General features: G+C 51.9%; 2 protein-coding genes across 7 annotated transcripts in view; one reads left to right on the forward strand and one right to left on the reverse strand.

Annotated features, from left to right (window-relative positions):
• NCOA5 (nuclear receptor coactivator 5) overlaps positions 1 to 4,492 on the forward strand; it is a 30,217-nt gene extending 25,725 nt beyond the window's left edge. For 3 of the 5 annotated variants that reach the window (XM_025400238.1, XM_025400239.1, XM_025400237.1), the window contains 3 exons: positions 211 to 410; positions 1,808 to 2,151; positions 2,580 to 4,492. In XM_025400238.1, coding sequence (XP_025256023.1) covers positions 211 to 410; positions 1,808 to 2,151; positions 2,580 to 2,627 — 592 coding nt within the window. In that variant the 3' untranslated portion in view covers positions 2,628 to 4,492. The remainder of the gene's footprint in view (positions 1 to 210; positions 411 to 1,807; positions 2,152 to 2,579) is intronic. The other 2 variants (XM_025400236.1, XM_025400235.1) reach the window with 1 other exon arrangement.
• Positions 4,493 to 5,338: 846 nt separating this feature from the next.
• The window catches only part of SLC12A5 (solute carrier family 12 member 5), a 38,971-nt gene continuing 23,908 nt past the window's right edge, over positions 5,339 to 20,401 (reverse strand). For both annotated transcript variants that reach the window (XM_025398190.1, XM_025398192.1), the window contains exons 13-26: positions 20,196 to 20,314; positions 19,757 to 19,855; positions 18,620 to 18,739; positions 18,109 to 18,213; positions 16,025 to 16,193; positions 13,941 to 14,136; positions 12,685 to 12,854; positions 12,103 to 12,234; positions 10,457 to 10,564; positions 9,207 to 9,329; positions 8,915 to 9,114; positions 8,566 to 8,580; positions 8,176 to 8,309; positions 5,339 to 7,965 (exon numbers count right to left, since the gene is read on the reverse strand). In XM_025398190.1, the coding sequence (XP_025253975.1) occupies positions 7,874 to 7,965; positions 8,176 to 8,309; positions 8,566 to 8,580; positions 8,915 to 9,114; positions 9,207 to 9,329; positions 10,457 to 10,564; positions 12,103 to 12,234; positions 12,685 to 12,854; positions 13,941 to 14,136; positions 16,025 to 16,193; positions 18,109 to 18,213; positions 18,620 to 18,739; positions 19,757 to 19,855; positions 20,196 to 20,314 (1,782 nt within the window). In that variant the 3' untranslated portion in view covers positions 5,339 to 7,873. The remainder of the gene's footprint in view (positions 7,966 to 8,175; positions 8,310 to 8,565; positions 8,581 to 8,914; positions 9,115 to 9,206; positions 9,330 to 10,456; positions 10,565 to 12,102; positions 12,235 to 12,684; positions 12,855 to 13,940; positions 14,137 to 16,024; positions 16,194 to 18,108; positions 18,214 to 18,619; positions 18,740 to 19,756; positions 19,856 to 20,195; positions 20,315 to 20,401) is intronic.

Consider the following 20,401-nt stretch of genomic DNA (forward strand, 5'->3'; position numbering starts at 1 on the left):
TAAAGGCAACTTCTCTTGTGACCTCAAGCAAGTCACAGCCATTCTGAGCTGGGGTGGAGAGAGAGTATTGGTCTAGATCCTTGGATCCTCAATATGGCAGTGGGGTAGACTAGGGTTTGAGTTCTCGATAGGAACACACACAACTGGCTTGAGACACAACAATGCAGATTTGGAGTTGGTCGCTCACCTGGACCTTACTTGTTTTTACAGAGACTATGCTGAGTCTGTGGGGCGGAAGGTGCGAGACCTGGGCATGGTAGTGGACTTGATCTTCCTTAACACAGAGGTGTCGTTGTCGCAAGCCTTGGAGGATGTTAGCAGGGGAGGTTCTCCTTTTGCTATTGTCATCACCCAGCAACACCAGATTCACCGCTCCTGCACAGTCAACATCATGTTTGGAACCCCGCAAGGTACAGAGGCCCAAGTGGGTCAAAATACCAGAGGTAGTCACTAGTCCATTATTAGTCATTTATGCCCTACTCAGAAGAAGCAGGTTTTGGGCAAATGACTCTTATATCTCAGTTCATATATGGTAGGGCCCCTCTCTTAAGTACCATGGAAGAGTCTTGCGTAGTCATTTATTTATCTGATAGTTTCTTAGTGGGTACAGTTCTGGGCCTGGTTCTCTGTTACACTATACTTAACCACTAGGTATATACAGTGGTGTGCTGGCACACGTTTAACAACAAGTTCCAGTGTGGGGGGAGGGCGTTTATAACATTTGCTGATCTCCATGGTGTAAATACTCCACCATGTTTCAGTTCAAGCCACCAACATGAAGTCACTGAAGGGAGAGTTGGAAAGAAATGTACACAGTTGGCTCTTGCCACTGAGATCTGGCTCCAGCACACCTCTGTCATGTACTCCACTGAATGTGACAAAATCCTTGCTTCGCCCAGCTTTCTAATGGAGGACAGAGAATATAATAGGCATTTAGGGTCCTTTTTGTAAGTGTGCTGGAGAAGTAACCAAAGGGGCTATGAGAAGTAACGAGAGGGACTAGAGGCCCTGACCCTCTAGAGGCCCAGGCCCGGTTCTCGAAGTCCTTTTCAGAAGTAGCTTTTCATGCATTGAGCCCATAGGATTAAGACTCCACCAGCTGAAACCCTGCTCCTCACTCTTACAGCACAGACTTAACCCTTTCCCCAGTATACTCAGGATCTCTGTTTGCTTCACCCTTTACCCCCATAACCATACAATTACATAAGGATCTCCAGTGGGTCATTTGTCCGAGGAATAGTCCTCAAGATGTGTGAGGACAGAAGTTCTGAGGAGTCCTCTCACTACCCAGTAAACCATGTTGCCCATGGGTGAGGAGTGGAGGTTATTTAGGGTCACAGTTTGATCTTAATCCATGACTTTTGAACTGCTGAATTAAAAAATAGTAGGCCGGCTCTGTCCTTAGGAACACAGTGGAGAGCCCGTCTTTCCAGAGGGGCCTGTTGGCCTCCTGCTGCTGGTCTAGAGTCTGTTGGGCCTGTCTCCCGTGGCTGTTCCCCGCATGGTCTGTTTGAATCTGCGGGAGGCTGTCATGTTTCTTTGGTTTTTACTACAAGTCTGTGATCTAGGAATTCCCCCAAAGAACCAGCTGTATACAAAGGTGCATGTCCCCACCAAAGGTATTCATTCACTTCCCTTCCTGCCCTTCATCTCTCCCTCCACACTACCCTACTCTCAATCTCAAGGCTTTTTGTCACCAAAATGATTTTCTTGCTGGTATGAGGTTAGGAAAGACTTGACAGAGTGCAGCAGGTGGGCACTTAAATATGTCATGAAAGAAAATAATTCATGTCATTTCCTCCTACAGAGCATCGCAACATGCCCCAGGCAGATGCCATGGTGCTGGTGGCCAGAAATTATGAGCGCTACAAGAATGAGTGCCGGGAGAAGGAACGTGAGGAGATTGCCAGACAGGCAGCCAAGATGGCCGATGAAGCCATCCTGCAGGAAAGAGAGAGAGGAGGCCCTGAGGAGGGAGTGCGTGGGGGCCACCCTCCAGCCATCCAGAGCCTCATTAACCTGCTGGCAGACAACAGGTACCTCACTGCTGAAGAGACTGACAAGATCATCAACTACCTGCGAGAGCGGAAGGAGCGGCTAATGAGGAGCAGCACCGACTCTCTGCCTGGTGAGCTACGTGGCAGGGCCGAGGTGAAGTTCTGACTCTGCATTTCTCTAATCCCCAGGCTCTGTTGGGAGGGTGTCAGGCCCAGGGCTCTTTGGAGTGGGTAAGGGAAATAAGTCCATCCCTTGGGCCATCCATGCCGATATAATGTTAATAATAACTTTATATTTGGGTACTGAATGCTGATCCCTGTAGTTAATGTGGTGGATTGACTAGTATTGCTGGCTCCCAGGATGGATGCCCTTTTGTTTTTTTAGCAGTTCTCTAGGGGAACTAGCCTATTGTTTTCTGTAAACAGCACATATCATGAAGCGGCCTCTTTGGAAAATTGATGTTATAGTCTGTGTACTCTATGATTGATGTGACTCAGTGATTGTTGTTCTTCCTTTGGCTGCTAGGCCTCCTGCCCTTGGGGGGTACTTTGAACCAGATACCTCCCTCTTCTGTCTTCCAGGCCCGATTTCCCGCCAACCACTCGGGGCGACCTCGGGTGCCTCGCTGAAGACACAGCCAAGCTCCCAACCGCTCCAGAGCGGCCAAGTGCTCCCCTCTGCTACACCCACTCCATCTGCACCCCCCACCTCCCAGCAAGAGCTTCAGGCCAAAATCCTCAGCCTCTTCAATAGTGGCACGGTGACGGCCAATAGCAGCTCTTCATCCCCCTCGGTTGCTGCCGGAAACACCCCAAACCAGAATTTTTCCACAGCACCAAACAGCCAGCCTCAACAAAGATCACAGGCCTCTGGCAATCAGCCTCCAAGCATTTTGGGACAGGGAGGATCTGCTCAGAACATGGGCCCCAGACCTGGGGCTCCTTCCCAGGGGCTTTTTGGCCAGCCTTCCAGTCGCCTGGCACCTGCTAGCAACATGGCTAGCCAGAGGCCCGTGTCTTCCACAGGTATCAACTTTGACAATCCAAGTGTACAGAAGGCTCTGGATACCCTGATCCAGAGTGGCCCTGCTCTCTCCCACCTGGTTAGCCAGACCACAGCACAGATGGGGCAGCCACAGGCCCCCATGGGATCTTACCAGAGGCATTACTGAGGCTAAATCTTTCAACTCTTCCCAGTCCCTTCATCCCCTGGCCTCCTCCTACTTACTGTGTTCTAAATAGAGCTGTTTGGAGGATGTTTTCTGCGTTCCCAGGCCGGCATCGAGTGTCATCAGTTTCTACCACCTGCTCTCTCTTCTGCCCAAGGCTGTGTTGCTTATTCCTTACAAAGTTTATACTGCATTTGGGGCTGTATCTTTTTTTTTGTTTTGTTTTTTGTAGAAAATAAATATCTCCAGGGTCACTGGGGCAGTACAGGTGTCTGGGCTTATATTTGATGGGGTTTCTCCAGTCCCTGTGTCTACTGGATTTGGAGCCAGGCCCAGCTAGCCAAGTATGGAATGGCATTTGTCATGTCAGTCAGCACCACCTTTGTTCATTGTGAACCTACCAAGACTTTCCAGCTTCATACACATTGACCAGAGCTCAAGCTCCTGCCTGCAACTCCTGCCTAGAGTTGAAGAAAAGCAAACTGGCCTTAGCAGGCACAGTGTCATCATACCCTCACCCCACAGGTTTGGGGTCTGCTTGAGGATTCATAAATCAGCCACTCTGGATTGTTGAGGAATGGCCATGGCAGCCACGGAAAAAAGAATTTTTTTCTCTGAGCCAAGGTTGTTTTTTGTTTTTTTCTCTTTTCTTTTTTGTTTTCATTTCATTGGAAGATCTCCAATGAACTGAACAGCTCCAGTCAGCAGCAGTTACCACAAACTGTGAATCTGGGCCCCACCACTCTTCCCCCTTACCAGTTCTGTCAGCATCCCCCTCTCCAGCGGCACTTCCATGGAGTCGATTCTGAGACTCTGGCCATGAACACCCGTTTCTTCAGTGATTTGTTTTGGGCTTTTGGCTCAAAACCCCAGGCTCTTGTTTTTGTCTAGACTCTTACTCTTTCCTGAGCAGCAGGAGGTAGGGACCACTTTGATGTCAGACTTCTGGTAGCTGGACATGTTCTCGAGATAGGCGGCTGTTCATGACTTTTGCACCAGAATGAAATTGTTAGAGGGAGGGCTTCTGGCTGTGGTTCTAAATGGAGCCCCAGGAAACTGCCCTCCCCCCAGGGTTTATGCTCAGTAGAGCCCTGTGGATCAATCTCGAGGTCCTCTAGCAGGAGTGAGGGAGAGCAGCGACTTCAGCTGAGTCCCTGCCAGTGGTTAAGCAAGCAATGGTTTCAAAATTCAAGGTCCCCAATGGCAGCATTTTATGTTCTGACCTGTTTGTGTTATATAGTGGTTTTTTGTTTTTTCCTCTTTGGAACTCTTGTGTTGTTAATAAAATGAAATGATTACTTTTTAATTAAAATGAAAAAAGTAAAAGCTATGTTCATCTTTCTTGGATGTGAATATGCTCTTTGCAGGATGCTTTCCCCAAGTCAGAGGTGAGGGCTCCTGTCTCGAGGACTCTTGTCTTTCCCCTCTTGTCCTCGGCATATGATCCAGCCTCGAACCTCTTTGAACCCTGCCTTCTCTTCATAGGTGGCTCACCTAGTTACAGGCTTTAATTAAACAGTCCAGAGCAAAACCCTATTGGCTAATTACAAGGCTGTGTTCAATATCCTGCTTCTGGTAGACATTCATTGTGTCAGCAGCCTTGTCCTCTTACTTTAGGAAAGGAAAACAGGATGTGATGAGGCCATTTGTGGTTGGTGGCCTTTGGTCGGGGGGCACTTCCTGTTTGCACTTTGTCTTAGTTGCCACCCTCTGTTCTACCCATTGTGCAAGGAGTTGGCAGAATTCATAGAACCTGAAGGAGCCTTGAAGAGCATTTAATAGCTTGGGTTGGGTGTGGTGAAGTGGGTGGCATAGGCCTCCGGTGGGTTAGGGACCAATGTGCCGAGAGCACTGAGCCTCACCAGTAAGTGCTTACTGCCTCCTGGGGGATATCAGTGCAGCCTGACACCTATACTTAGAAAGTGCTCACTACCTCCTAGAAGATGCCAGTGTGGCCTGACACCTAGTAAGTGCCTGCCAGTCTCTTAGGAGATGATGTTAGTGCAGCCCTCCAGGCCAGGGCCCCAAAGCTATCGGTAGATAAATTAGATCACCAGACCTGGACCATTAGCCCATCTTTTCTGTCAGTGGGGGTCAGTGTTTCTGATTTAAGAGTGTGGGGTCCTCCTGGAGGGCCCCCTGGAGTGTCTAAACAGCACATCTCAGGCCATGAAGGGTATAATAAAATTATTTTTATTGCATTTTGTGCAGACGGGAGTCTAAAAAAGTAATACAGTAAAAGCCATAAAGCATTAAATGGGAGCATTCAACAAGAAAGGAAAGAACCAACCTCTCCCTTTCATATTGGCACAAAGAACACAAGATCAATACTGAGGCAGGATGCGGAATACTGAACACTTACACTGAAAATTAAAGGCAGGCCTAATAATAATAGTAATAATAGTAATAAATACTCTTGATTTGGTTTGCAACCTCTCCTATTTACAAGGGTTTTCAACTTCATTGCATTGCCCTGCACATAGATCGTCTAAAACAAAAGCAACACTAGTTATCACTACAAGGCTATTGAAATATTGCACTCAGAATAAAAGTCACTTGAATGGACATGAAACATCTAACTACAGTGATTATAAAGATAATTTGATGAATGACTTGTGATAACATTCATAACAAATATTGCACATGTAGCACAGAAAACTTGGGTTTTTGTTGTGGGATGTCTGTCTCACCAACGGAAACTTTGCTCTTGCCAACCAGACAATCTGGGCCCAGATAGTGCAACTTTGGTTCCCTAATTGATGTTGATACAGCCCCCTTCTGCACAGCCCACCATGTCAGCTCTGAAATATTCAGGCCCCCAGAAGGCAGGACCTGGCTGTGGTTCTCAGAGGGAGGTCTACTGAAGGATGCAGGGGGCTGGTGTCTAACACCTCCAGCTTCCTGATTACCTGAAAGAATCTATCCAGTCCCCTGATCGAATCTCAGAGGGCACTTGGTGTAACCGGCAGACCTCCAAACCTAGCCCCAGCCACACCTGACCCTGTCTGGGTGGCGCCAGCTCCAGCTCTGCCTTGGGCTCAAAGGAAAAGAGGTGGTGAGGTCAGGAGTACTCAGTGGCCCCAGCTCTGGGAGGTGGGGGAGATGTCTATCTAGGTGCGCAGGTCAGGGCCCTGGGGCTGGAGGTACTGTACCCAGTCCCAGATGGTGCTGGAACGAGCATGCAGTGCCTGATCCCCTTAGAAACGTACCCTAGGGGAAGGGAACCCGGCCACCGCGCCTTCTCTAAGGACAGAGCACGCCTCAGACCAGGCTGGTGGAGCGGAAGCGCCAAGGACGAGTTGGGGAAGCCAAAGGCCCTGGGTCCTAGTTAGAGGAGAGCAGACAGGCGCTAAGGATAAAGCGCGTGCGACTCCAGCCCTCCCTCAGGCCCAGGTCCCCGGGAGACGGAGCTAGAGGCGGCTGCTAAGCAGCGAGGCCCGGCCCCAGGGCACGGAAAAGGCGGCTGGGTCCCCCAGGCGAGGCAGGAGCTGCCAGATGGGGACGGGGGAGGGAACATCATGGGCGGCTCTGAGGCCTCCCAGTGGGTCCGGCCCCTAAACCAGAATCGGTCCCCTCCTCCCTCACCTGTCCCAGGGAGGAAACTCCGGGGAGGGGGCGCCCTCCAGCTCCACAATTTCAGTCTTTGGCGAGGAGCCATGGGATACGGGGAGCAGGCGACAAGCCAACTGAGGAGAGACGCCTGCTCCCCAGCGAAGGCACGGGGCGGGGCTTCCTCGGTGGGGCGCGGGCCTCTTTGTTTCTTCCCCTTGAGGAGCGCCCCTCCCCTATCCTGGCCCCAACTTGCATAAGAGCCGATGAGAAGAGGTTGCGTCTCTGCAGCCGCAGTGGAAGCTCACATCCGCTGGGAGGCGAATCCAGGAAAAGTTGGACCCTTGTCTCACCTCATCTCCGAAAAGGACTGGAGGGGAGGATGGGAAGCCAAGGGTGCGCGGAAAGGGCGAAGAGGCCAGAGCGGGACGGAGGTGTCGAGGGAACGAGACCACCACGACACCCGCCTGGGCCTAAAGCACTTTCGCTCTCTAACTTGAACGTCAAGGAAAACTCAGCTTCCCGAGGCCTCTGTCTCCCAGCAGTGCCCCCAGCGGGAGAGCTCGACTGCGGCGAGAAGTCTGTTGCGCTTCTAGTCACATAAATATGGGGACGTTAAAAATACACGCGATGTCTCCTGTACACTATGTATAGGCTCGGCCGCCCGCGCCCCACGGCTCGGCGAGAAGGGGCGGCGGAGACAGCGAGCACGGCCTTCCCACCCCGCGTGCCTCCGGGCCGGGAGTCAGGGAGCAGCGCCGGAGGAGCGCAGAGCGAGGACCGCGGCGGGCGTGAGAAGGGGAGGAATGGGCCGCATGGAATACCTGGGGGTCCCCAAGGCCCCAGCTCCTCTCTTTTCCGCGCCTTCTCCCAACCTTTATTGCAGCGTCTCCTCCGGCGAGACGAGGCCGGGCTCAGAAAAAGGGCAGCGCAGACCCACGGGCCAACCGGGCACTGAGGAGCTCTGGTCTCCGCGCGGCGGGGCGCCCTCTCCGAGTCACCCCGACAGGCGTGGCCTCCGGGCTTCAGGCAGCGGGGTAAGGGGCCAGGACACGGGCACAGGGTCTGTATGTAAACGGTGACAGCGGCGGGGGGCGCGGCGAGGGCTCCGGAGCCGCGGGCCGGGCGCGCTCGGGCCCGAGTGGCAGGTCCTGGCTCTCAGGAGTAGATGGTGATGACCTCGCGGCCGCCGCCGCGGACCAGCATCACCCGGTCCAGGTGCTCTGTGAGGACCTCGAGGAATTCCATGTCTGAAAGCCGGTCAAGGAGAAAGACAAGGTCTCCTTCCCTCCCGACGAAATTGGGGTCGCGCTCGGCTGCCACGGGACCTCTCTCGCCCGTGTCCCTGTCCGAGGTGCTGATCCGGAGGCAGGAACAGCTCAGCTCTTCCATCCCAGAGAGAGGACCCAGGTTCCCTGATGTCCACCTCCCTCTTTCCCCCAATTTTAATTCCAGGATACAGTTTTCATCACCATTGCGGTTGCGGGGAGGCCCAGGCATGTTGAGCAAAACAAGCTTGGCGTCCCGGGATTTCTTCACGATGACCTCGTTCAGCCTCACCGCCGTGTGCATGCGCCGCACATTAGACTGGTTCCTGCGGCAGGAAGGAGGAGTGGAGACCGCGTGAGCCGAGGGTAGAGAAGATTGGAGCCAGTCGCCCTTCCAGCCCGAACTGGGCTGCTGGGGACTGGTTCTTGCAAGCCCAGGGCCACCAATCCTAAACCTCTCCAGGCTGGGCTATTCAGAGATCCCAGAGGTCGTGGCACCAATTAGGGGTTCACAATAGAGTGAGAAGGGTAGGGACCCTGGCCGTCCTAGGAGAGAGAATGAAAAAATGCTGAAGCACTTACAAGTTCTCCCACTCCCTTCAGGAAACACAAGAGATGCAAAGAGAGAAAGAAAAAGAGCAGAGTCAGAAAAAGAGGAAGACACTTGGGGGCTGGGGCCATGGTCACCTGCCCTGAGTCCTGCTCTGCCAGCCCCCACACCATTTTACCTTTCTGCTGCCTGCAACTGGGAATTCTGAGCCTTAGCAACGGGGCCCAACCCCCTAAGTCCTCAGATGGGGAAACCAAGACAATGTCTGAACTGGGTCTGCAGGCTGACAGAGCAGGATGCCTTCTGTTCTCTTGCTCTGCCATGGGGAGCAAGACCCTTTAGCTCTTCCCATCCCCCAGCCCTTAGCCCCCAGGCCCGTACGGCTTCATGCTGAAGAAGTCCTTGATGCCCTCAGAGGAGACAGGACTGGGGCCCTTATTCTTCTCTGCCACCGACTTGTCCTTGGTCCAGGTGAGATGCACCTTCTCAGGATCTGTCTCCCCTTCCCCCTCAGGCTCCTCGCCTGGGGATGGAGAGCTGCTGGGGCAGCTGGGAGCACTCTGATCATGGATCAGCTGCACCTGAGGGATGAATGAAGAGATGGCAGGTGAGTCCTTTGGAGGCCAAGTGCTCTGCTCCCACTGGTTGGAGCTAAACCACCCCAGCTGCACACCTCCTCCTCTGGCTTCTCTTCGCTGTCACCAGCTGTCTCTTCTGGGACGTTCAGGCGGAGCCGCGTGTTGGCTGGATTCTTTCTCCGGATTGAGCCTCGTGACTCATCTGTGATACTCTGGATCTAGGGAGTGACACAGGTTGGTGCCAGCTCTGCTGGGAGTCACCACCCATGCCCTGCAAAGAGCTATCACTAGAGGTGATGTTCAGCCAGGATGCACTTTCTGGAACTGTACCAGTTGTTAAAATATTGCTATGATTTGAGACCAAATAGCTACTGCACCACTGATCTGCCTGCCCCACCTCCTCTCCAGAACCCCAGACCTCCCCAACATCTGTCAACAAAAGGGTTAACCTTGGCACAGCAATGCTCTGTCCTAGCACTATGGCCCAATGTCAGTCCTGGCAGTCCACTGGTCAGTGGCCATGCCATGTTTTACCATTTTTACTATCTCCCTTGGATAACACTCAGCCTTGGAGGACCCATCCTTCCCAGCTCAAAGTAGTACCCATCACTCATTCCCCTGAGAATCCATCAACTACATTCTGATAAATACATTACCCACCCTGGAAGACTCATAACCCATGGTTCTATTACCTTCACATGTAGGATTGCCACCCATTCCCTGGGCAACTTATCACCCACCTCCAGGAGCCCTTCTGTCCCCAGCTGGGGTAGCACCACTCATTTTCCCAAGGACTCCACTCCCTTGGGTGGGTCTTTCATCCATACTCTGGTGGTTCTACATCACCCACACCTAGAAGATCTTACACCCACACCCTGTGGGGGGCTCATCACCATTACCCCTGAGATCCCATCAGTCACACCCTAGGGGATTTGCCCCTAACTGCCACACATCAGTTATATCCCTAAACACCCATCTGTTACCCACTCTCTGAGGGTCTCTACATGAGCCCTGTCCCTCACACTGGCAGCCCACACCCCTGAGGACTCATCATCCATATGTATTTAGCATCCACTCTTCTCTCTCAGGCCCCATAAGTCACATACAGAGCAGATCTGTCACCCATGCCAAAGTCCCTCTGCCGCCTGGCTGGGAGGTTGGCGGTGAAGCTGCAGTGTGTACTCCTGCTGTCTGGGAGATCAGCGTCAGGAGGTGTAGTTGGGGGAATCAGGGAGATGAGGGTGAAGTTGAAATGCCAGGAGTGTCAGCCCTGAGCCATCCTAAACCTGAGACCCAGAACTGGCAGCAATTTGAGGCTCTCAGGGGCCAGCCAGGGCAACCTCACCTCCCGCTCCCGCTCGTTCTTGGTTAAATGCATCTGTTTGAGGATCTGGGAGCGCTGCTCCATCACCAACGTCTTCTCATAGGTGTAAGCTGAGATGTCGCTTTCATGCTGTGGACAGACAGAGGTTGGGGTTGGGGGGTCGGAAGAGGGACACAGAGGAAAGCATGAGGTCTGAGCCCAGGTGAAAGGCCAAGGGCAGGAAGGAAGACCCCCTTCCTTCTGGCAGCCTAGGGCTTCCCTACCCAATCATTAATTTTATCAAGGGTTGTAGGAGGCAAGGATGGAGCAGAGAGGGCAATGCTCTTGCAAGGCAGGCAGCTCATTCCCTCCTCAGCCCAGCACAGGACCAGGCATGTGAATGGATGAACTAATGAATGAGTGGATTAATTAATCACCTGGGTGAATGGAGAAGGGAAAGAAGAAAAGGAACAAAGCAATGAATGAATACATGCAAGAATGAATGGGAGAATAAGTGAATGAATACTTCAATGAATACATAGGTAGATTAATGAACATACAGAGGGATGGGTGGATGGACACTTGAATTGAGAGGATGGTTGGACAAGAAGTTCTACAGGATAATCACCAGGAGCACAGGCTCTAGAGCCATCCTGTCTGGGTTTGAATCCTGCCTCTGCCATGTACTGTGTGTTATTGGGCAAATTACAGTCACATGCCAAATAACACCATTGTACGTGCATCAATGGCAGACTGCACATAAAGCATATAAAATGGTTTTCCCGTAAGATTACTGTATTTTTGCTGTAATTTTTCTATGTTTAGATTTTTTTTTTTTTTTTTTTTTTTTTTTTTTTTTTGAGACAGAGTCTCACTCTGTCACCCAGGCTGGAGTGCAGTGGTGCAATCTTGGCTCACTGCAAGCTCCGCCTCCTGGGTTCACGCCATTCTCCTACCTCAGCCTCCCAAGTAGCTGGGACTACAGGCGCCCACCACCATGCCCGGCTAATATTTTTTGTATTTTTTAGTAGAGACGGGGTTTCACCATGTTAGCCAGGATGGTCTCGATCTCCTGATCTCGTGATCCTCCCGTCTCGGCCTCCCAAAGTGCTGGGATTACAGACGTGAGCCACTGCGCCTGGCTTTAGATATGTTTAGACATACAAATACTTCCCACTGTGTTGCCATTGCCTGCAGTACTCAGTACAGTAACATGCTGTATAGGTTTGTAGCCTAAGAGCACTAAGCCTATGTGTGTAGTAGGCTGTACCATCTAGGTGTGTGTAGGTATACTCTATGATGTTCACACAACAAAATCACCTCACAACACATTTCTCAAAACATATCCCTGTTGTTAAGCAATGAATGCATAACTGTACTTCTCTGCATTTCATCTTCCTAATCTGTAACATGGAAATGCTGATAATTGTATCTATCTCATCGGTTATTGTTGGAATTGATATACGTATAAAGTGCATAGAACAGTGCCTGGCATATAATAAGCACTAGACATGGCTATTTTTATAGAGAAGAGAGGGATGGCTGAATATGTGAGAGGCTAAGAGGTGGATCAGGGGGAAGGGATCTAGCATCATAAGCTGATGGGTGTTAGAGTTGCCCTACTTGGTGCTGGGGCCAAGAGGAAAGAGGGCCAGGTGGAACCCCAGTGGTGTCTCCAGGAGACTCACCATCTCCACCACCTCAACCTCCGCAGTGATGCGTAAATGGTACAGAAATGTGGTCAGATCCTTCTTCATCTGGATGCTATTGTCGTCCATCTGGGCCACAGTGAAGATACGCATCTTGCACTTCCGCCAGACCTGCAGATGGTGAAGGGGATTCAGAAAGGCCCAGCCCAGATGTGATGAGGAGATCCAGGGCCAGACCCCGTCCCCTTACCCTTCCCCTCTTCCCACCCACTCCTCACACATACACGCAGACCCCAAATCCTCTGTCTTGAGGGCCACTCTCTACAAAATCTTCCCTGCTTAGGTCTGAGGGTCCCCTGTTAAAGAAAGCATCACTGGCTTGGGTTAAGCATTGCTCTCCTTACAGCAGTGCACCTGCAAGAGGAGAAACCATCAGTTCCTAACATCTCAGAATGAAGGAGGTCAGCGGATCCCATTCCCAGGAGTTTACAGGGGAGGAAGGACACGGAAGCTGACCCTGACCAGAGCCCATGAGTCTGACCTGCGGTGTGCACATATGCACACAAATGCATACATGCATACACACACTCACACATGCATACACTCACACACACAACTCACCTTGTGGTGCCGCAGCAGGAAGGGCAGCAGCATGAGCATGCCCCCATCGTGCACAATCCACCAAACGTCGATGCTGCCCTCAGAGAAGCGCTCAGGGTTCCCGGGAAACATGGAAACGTTCTTGGTGACCAGCAGGGCTAAGTGGCCAGCTGTGGTTTCCCGGACCAGCTCTGAGGGAGGCCGAGGAGAGGTCCAGAGGGGGAAACAGTGACTCCGGTTCTCCCAACACCCAGCAGCAGCCACAAGGGCTCCTGGCACCCAGCACTCTGCCCCACTCCACGTGGCCTTGGCCATGGGCTGAGTGGTCAGAAAACCAGCATCGCTTAGGCCCCATCATATATTTATTGTTTAGATCTGGGAAAGTCTCTCAACCTCTCTGGGCCTCAGTTTCCCCACCTGTCAAATGGCAATAACATCACCTACCCTTTCTGATTACTAAGAATCCATCATGTATGACCTCACTGAATCCTCCTAACACCTTGTAACTGTGATCTACCTCTAAAGGAGACAGAATAGCTTTTAGCTAACAGTGTAGCCTCTGGGCTGGTTCAAAACCTGGCTTTCCCATTTTGTGACTTGGAGCAAATTTCTTTTTCCTTTATTCTGTGGTTTGTCATGTTGCCCAGCTCAAACTCCTGAGCTCAAGCGATCCACCTGCCTTGGCTTCCCAAAGTGCTGGGATTACCGGCGTGAGCCACTGAACCCTGCAGAAGCAAACTTCTTAATCTCTCTGTGCCTCAGTTTCACACCAAAAAAGATGGAGATAACAATGCCGAGCCCTCCTAGGACTGATGAGAGAATGAGAGAAAGCCTCAACTTGCTGGCACACAGAGCTCATTCTAGAAACATTAGTTATTATATATACTATTACCTACTATTACCAAGAAATCTGATCTCAGAGGGAGTAAGTCACGTGTGCACAGTCACACAACTAGGAAGGACCAGAGCTGAGACGTGGGCCCAGCCTCTGTGACTTCAGAGCTGTAACTCTTCCCACTGCCCTGCACTGTGTTCCTCCCAGGGCCTGTAAGCGCTGCAGGAGCCAAGACTGTCTCGTTCACAGCGGAGTCCCCAGCGCCCAGCACAGTGGCTGGCACGTGGCCAACCTTGACTGCTGTCACCTGCATATGCTGAATCCACACTTGGCATGCAGGGCTTGGGAAACCCCTCCGGCCCAAAGGAGTGGAAATCCAGTTCCACCCCTCTACTGCCCCCAGCCCCACCCCTCTTCCGTCCCCAGCCCCCGACAGCGTTACCAATGAAGTTCCTCCACGTCTGATGATCCTCCTTCTGGCGCCAGTTGCGGGGCCAGCCGACAAGCACAGTGTTGTGCTGCAGCCCCCCGAGGCCCCCGGACTGGATCAGATGGGACACGCCATCACGCAGGTTGGAGGAGATCACTACCTGGCAGAAGCCCTTCACCTTCTCTGCCTCCATCAGGCGCCTGATAGACTAGGGGAGGGGGACCAGAAAAGGACCAGCCTCAGGCCTCCCTGGCCCTGGCTGCGCCCACTGTAGCCTCCTTCCCTCCCATCTCTCCCCTCCTTTCATCCCAGTCTTCCTGAAGCTCAGCTCTGATCACGTCAGTCTCTGGCTCCAGAATGGCACATGGCTCCCCATCATCTCTGTGCCCCATTCCTTGTTGATCAATCAAGGTTCTGCATGATCTGACCATACACTTTCTGCCACCTTGCCCCTGCTCACACAGCCCCCCTGCCCGACATGCTCTCCACCACCACCCTGACACACGCCCCTGCCAAGTTGTACATGATGCCCTGTCAGGCCCAGGTCAAATGTCGCTGTCTTCAGATACCACCCCCATCCAGACCAGAATTAAACTGGGCTTCTCTGCACAGCCAGACAATTTGTTTCAACAATCTTTCTAAGTAGCATAATAAGTATTTTAAGGGCACCCCATTTAAACTGCACTACGAGGGAAATAGTCTTGTTACTCTCATTTTATAGATGAGGAAACTGAGGCTTGGAGAAATGAAGACTTGTTTAAGGATACACAGCTAATTTTACTGTGAGGATTCAAGTTAGGGAAGTCTGACTCCAACCCCCACACTCTTAACCACCACCCCTAAGTCAAAGAGATAGAAGTTCAGTTCCTATCTCTGCCACCTCCTGGCTGTGTGACCTTGGGTGAGTCGCCTAACTTCTGAGTCTTGGTTTTCTTGTCTGTCAAAAAGGGGTCAGGACAGCTACCTTGTTTAGGAATAGGAAGAACCACATGTAATCATGCACATAGGGCTTAGTTAGTATCCTGCCTGAGGAATCGTAAACACAACACATTGTACGACTCTGATGTTATTAACTCTAACAGTATTTATCGACATCCGGTGGGTCTGAGAGCCTTCTGTGTATGCTCTGTCTTCCCCACCAGCCTGTGAGCACCTCGAGGGCTGGGACTTGGTCTTGAACATCTCCATCTCCCCTGTGCCTCGCCCAATGCCTGGCACACTGCACATTCTCAGCCACCGCGTGTTGAATGGAACTGACCAGTCAAGGCCTCCAGCTCTGGGCCCTGATAGATCGGTGTGAACAACCCAGTGAGGCAGAAGCAGCGACTGTCGCAAGCCATCAGGGGTGCCCCTCCCCATCTCACCTCTGCTCCCTCGGGCCTCTTTTTCTCTCTCCACTGCTAGCCACAGCTCTGATGGGAGAAAGGCCTGACCCTCAGACAAAACCTACTTCCTCTACTATCCCTGGGATCCAATCACCTCTTTGTGTGCTTAAGGCAGACACTGGCCACCACAGCCCACATTGGCTCTGTAGGCTGCTCCGTAAGTGTGGACTAGTGGGTAGAGCCAAGAGAAGGTGACACAGAGCAGGGCCCTGGGTTCAAATCCTGATGTTGCTTCCCGCCAGCTTTGTGACTTTCAGCAAGCACCTTTCCCTCCCTGGGCCTCAGTTTCTTCCTGTATCAAATGTGGATACTCACCTTGTCAACCCCAAACTGTAGGGATCAAGAGTCCAAAGCTGGGCAATCACCTTGAAAGATTTATACGTTGGCAGGAAGGAGTCTAGAGTAGGAGTTCAAGGAGTCCTAATTTGAATCTTCATTTCCTGTCCTCAGACGTATGACCTGACTTCTCTAAGCCTCAGTTTCCTTATCCATAAAATGGGCCCTTCTGCCTCTGATGGTCTTTCACTCTGTGATTTGAATTCTAAAGAACTCACTCTCTAGGCCCTTAGGCTCTTCCTCTAAGGAAGAGAAAAGAAATGCCTGCACCTCCTTTGATCCTGAAGGTGATGAGGAAGGAAAAGTACAAAAGGATAGAGACTGTCTTCCTAAGTGTCCTGACCTTTTCCCAAGCCCACCAGGGCCTCTGCTCACCTCTTCTGCCCGCTGGGCCTGGGGATGATTTTCCAGAAAGGTGCCCTCAAGGACAGAGCCCACGATGGTCAGGCCCTTCCCTGCCTTGAGCTGGGAGGTCAATGAGAGCAGCTGGGGGTGCACCACATTCTGGTCTTGGTCCACACGCACCAGCACTAGCAGCTGTGGCCTGAAGAGAGTGCAGAGTCACATGATCCATATACTATATAACCAACCACCCACACACCATACACCCATCACCAGGTCACCTAACCATCTCTCCTCTATAACCATCTGTCCCATCCACCTATACCCCACACCACCCATCCATCCATCTACCCATCGACCCATCTCTCCATTCACCTCACTCACCTATCTATCCATTCAACCACCCACCCACCTATTTTATCCTTCAGTCATCCACTCATATGCATATTTATTTACCGATACACGCATTATTCACTCAAGTATCCACACATCTACCTACCTATCATCCATTCTTACATCCATCAATTTGCCCTTTTGCCCTCCCACATGTACATACACTTGCCCATCCACCCATCTACGCATCCCTTTCCTTAGTCATTTAGCCATCTTAGTCCTCTAACCACCCATCAACCTCGTAGCATTCTGTAAGCACCTACTCTGGGCTAGACCATGTGCTGAGCATTTGGGAATTCACAGATAAATAATAGAGTCCCAGGTTCTGGGAGCCCAGTTTAGTAGACATTGGCAAAGACAAGTCAATGATGCCCTAACCTAGGTCAGGGTTCCAGGCTCTACTCTTGGCAAGGTGAAACACAGGGAGATGAATGAGGGGTTGGGCATGCAGCACCCAGGGCTAAGAGGTGGGGTGTGAGGATTCCATCTCCAGATCTGCCTTCTGTGACCTGTGAGATCCTCTCTGACCTCCGATTTCCCTTTATTTTATTTTATTTTATTTTATTTTATTTTATTTTATTTTATTTTATTTTATTTTATTTTATTTTATTATTTTTTAAGACGGAGTCTCGCTCTGTCGCCCAGGCTGGAGTGCAGCAATGGCCAGATCTTAGCTCACTGCAAGCTCCGCCTCCCCGGGTTCACGCCATTCTCCTGCCTCAGCCTGCCGAGTAGCTGGGACTACAGGCACCCGCCACCTCGCCCGGCTAGTTTTTTGTTTTTGGTTTTTTTTTTTTTTGTATTTTTTAGTAGAGACGGGGTTTCACCGGGTTAGCCAGGATGGTCTCGATCTCCTGACCTCGTGATCCGCCTGTCTCGGCCTCCCAAAGTGCTGGGATTACAGGCTTGAGCCACCGCGCCCGGCCTATTTTATTTTATTTTTGAGACAGCGTCTCACTCTGTCACCCAGACTGGAGTGCAGTGGTACAATCTCAGCTCACTATAACCTCTGCCTCCTGGGTTCAAGCTATTCTGCCTCAGTATCCTGAGTAGCTGGGACTACAGGTGCACGCCATCACGCTTGGCTAATTTTTGTATTTTTAGCACAGACAGGGTCTCGCCATGTTGTCCAGGCTGATCTCGAACTCCTGGCCTCAAGTGATCCACCCACTCACCCACTTCAGCCTCCCAAACTGTTGAGTTACAGGCGGGAGCCACCACGCCTGGCATCCCTGATTTTCACGTGAATAAAATGGAGGAATTGTCATTAATCTAGAGATGCCTAAGAACCCCTATAACTCTCAAAGGGAACGATTCCACCTGTCTCAGAGCAAATGCTACATGATCTGATGTTTGTCTGTCCCCGTGTGTGTCTTTCTCCATAAAACTGTTAGCTTCCTACATCCCCAGAGACTGGAAGGGGACTTGCCATACATCAGGCACTCATGTTTTATGAACAAATGATGGAAATAATGAAATGAATGAATGGATGGCTGCTCAGGAGGCTAGCATAGTGGGTGGGGTTAGAGGACAAATGTCTGGAACTCAGCTCAGCCTCGGTGTTGCAGGTGGGAAGGAATCAGACAAGGCTGGGCTTTTAGGGCACGACTCAGCAAAACAAATCAAGCAGAATAAGTCAGGCCCTGCTCCCTTCCCCCCATCTCCTGTGCCTTGTACACATGCACACACACACACTTACGCACACCTGCACCCTCACCACTTACCTCCAGTTCTTGGTGTGTGGGGGCCCTTCCTCCAGGCGTAAGAGGGCATAGCGAGCTGCACTGAGAGACAGACCTCGGATCCCATCGCCCCACTCCTTTTCTGCCCTGGGAGCCAGGAACGGGGATCACGTGAGGGCAGAAAGCCAGCAGCGGGCAGGTAGAACCATCTATACTGCACTGGCTACCCCAGGGCAGAGTCATCTCTCAGGCTCAGAAAGGACATGCGTATCACTCCTGCCAACAGACTCACCCAAGCCTTGGCTAAGTTTCCTTGGAAAATCACTTCTAAATCCATTCTCTCACCATTCCTGTCCATTTCTCAAAGGCTCTGCCACCCCCCCATCTTCCAATGTCACCCCATATCACCCTCTCCCACTGCTCCAGCCCCATCCTCTCCCACTCCCTGCTTCATCTCACCCTCACCACCCTAATGCCTCATGACTCCTTCCCTCTCCTTCCCACCACCCCTCAGCCTTCCCCAGCCACCCCAACCTCCACTCCTCACACTCACCCACGGTACTCAATGTACTTGTAGATGAGTCCAGCAATGAGCATGGCCACCAGTGCATAATACCAGGAGCAGATGAACATGAGGGCCAGGCAGAGGCTCATGCCCAGGAAGGAGAGGGTCCTGGACAAGGTGGAGAGACCCAGCCTCTGAGCCCCAGCAGGGTTGTTGCTGAAGCTGGGGCTTAGACAGCAAGAGGGAGATGGGGCAGGGCATGGGAAAGACCTAGGAGGCAATAGGCCAGTCTAGGGGAGCTCACACCATCATCCCCATGAGAATCAGGGAGCTACGGGACCTTCTGGGTGAAGGAGAAGCCACAGACAGGGCACCACCCAATGCCCTGCCTAACTCCTGACACCCCACACCACCCTGTCCCTGTGCCTCAGACCCTGCCAGACAGGCCTGGCCAGGTGCATTCTGAGGCCAGGGTCTCAGGGGAGTGGAAACAGGTCCTCCCAGGAGAAGGCCACCAGCAAAGCTGGAGCATCCAGACAGGAGTGGGCAGCCCTGGTTCTAGCCCAGTTATGCCACAGTCTTGCTGGGGGACACTGGGCCAGTCCCTTTCCCTCTTTGGGCCTCAGTTTCCTTTTGTAGGACAAGCATGATCATTTCTGCTCTGTCTGCCACCGAGGGCCTATTGTGAGGATGAAGAGCCATAGAGGAAAATGATGAAAGAAACTGCAGCCCCTGTGCAATGAGCATCTGCCATGTACTGTAGTCCTCACAAGAACCCACAGGCAGGTGCAGCTATCATGCCCATTTCACAGCTGAGGAAACTGAGGTTCTGAGAAGCTACATCATCAGCCCAAGGTCTCACAGCTAGGAAGTGCAGAGTCATCATTTGAACTCTGGCCAGCTGACTTCCGGCCTCCCTGCTACATTGTGAGCTATTGGGCATCACGGACAGGAGAGAGATTCCAGCCAAGGCCACTTGTGATGCTGCTATGTTATTATTTAGGATTGTTAGGAGACCTTCTCCAGGAACTTCCTCATGTGAGTTGGTCAACAAAAGCTGGAGAAAAAAGGATGTCCTCTTCACGTTTGGGGTCCTTAGACCCAGAGGGGTGGACTGGAGTGAGGTGAGGAGTGGGGTGGAAGTAAGCAAGTGGTTCACTGGAAGTGTGGGGACAGAACACCCACCAATGGTAATATCGAAAGCGTGGCCTCCAGTTGGGTGTCCTCAGCAGCGTCTGCAACGCACAGGCCAGATTCACAAACATGTAGCACATCAGGAAGAACCTGGAACACAGGAAGGCCCAGGGGAGACAGAGATGCAAAGGGAGGCAGAAACAGAAACAGCAGTGTGGGGAGAGAAAGGGGGAAAGGGGACAAGAAGTCAGGAGGTGGCCAGATCATGCTCTGGTGCTTAGCAAGGGGTGTGAAGCCAAATACCCTTACAACACACCCTGATAACACGTGTGGATGAATCTCTCTATAACAAATGATGGGCTTCTATGACCAGTGGGGAACTTCCTGGGGTTGTTAAAGTGTCTGGGTGGGTTGTCATGGGTAACGGCTGCAGGATTCAGATAGAGAAACATCCTGAGCCAGTGGGGAGGGCAAGAAGTCAGGCACGCACATAGACAGGATGGGGGCCACCTCGTCGAGGGATGCAATGAGGATGCCAATCTCGCAGATGCAGGCAGTCAGGAGCAGGGCCCAGGTCGGCTCTCCATTGGCCTTGCCATGGCCAAAGACCTGGGGACAGAGCAATCATCATGGGACTGAGACCTCAAGGACTTCTCAGCCCTCTCCCCTAGTCTTGGGAACCAGTGGAATAGAGGC

Source organism: Theropithecus gelada, chromosome 10 (assembly GCF_003255815.1).
Source record: "Theropithecus gelada isolate Dixy chromosome 10, Tgel_1.0, whole genome shotgun sequence".
In the NCBI taxonomy this organism is placed as follows: domain Eukaryota; kingdom Metazoa; phylum Chordata; class Mammalia; order Primates; family Cercopithecidae; genus Theropithecus; species Theropithecus gelada.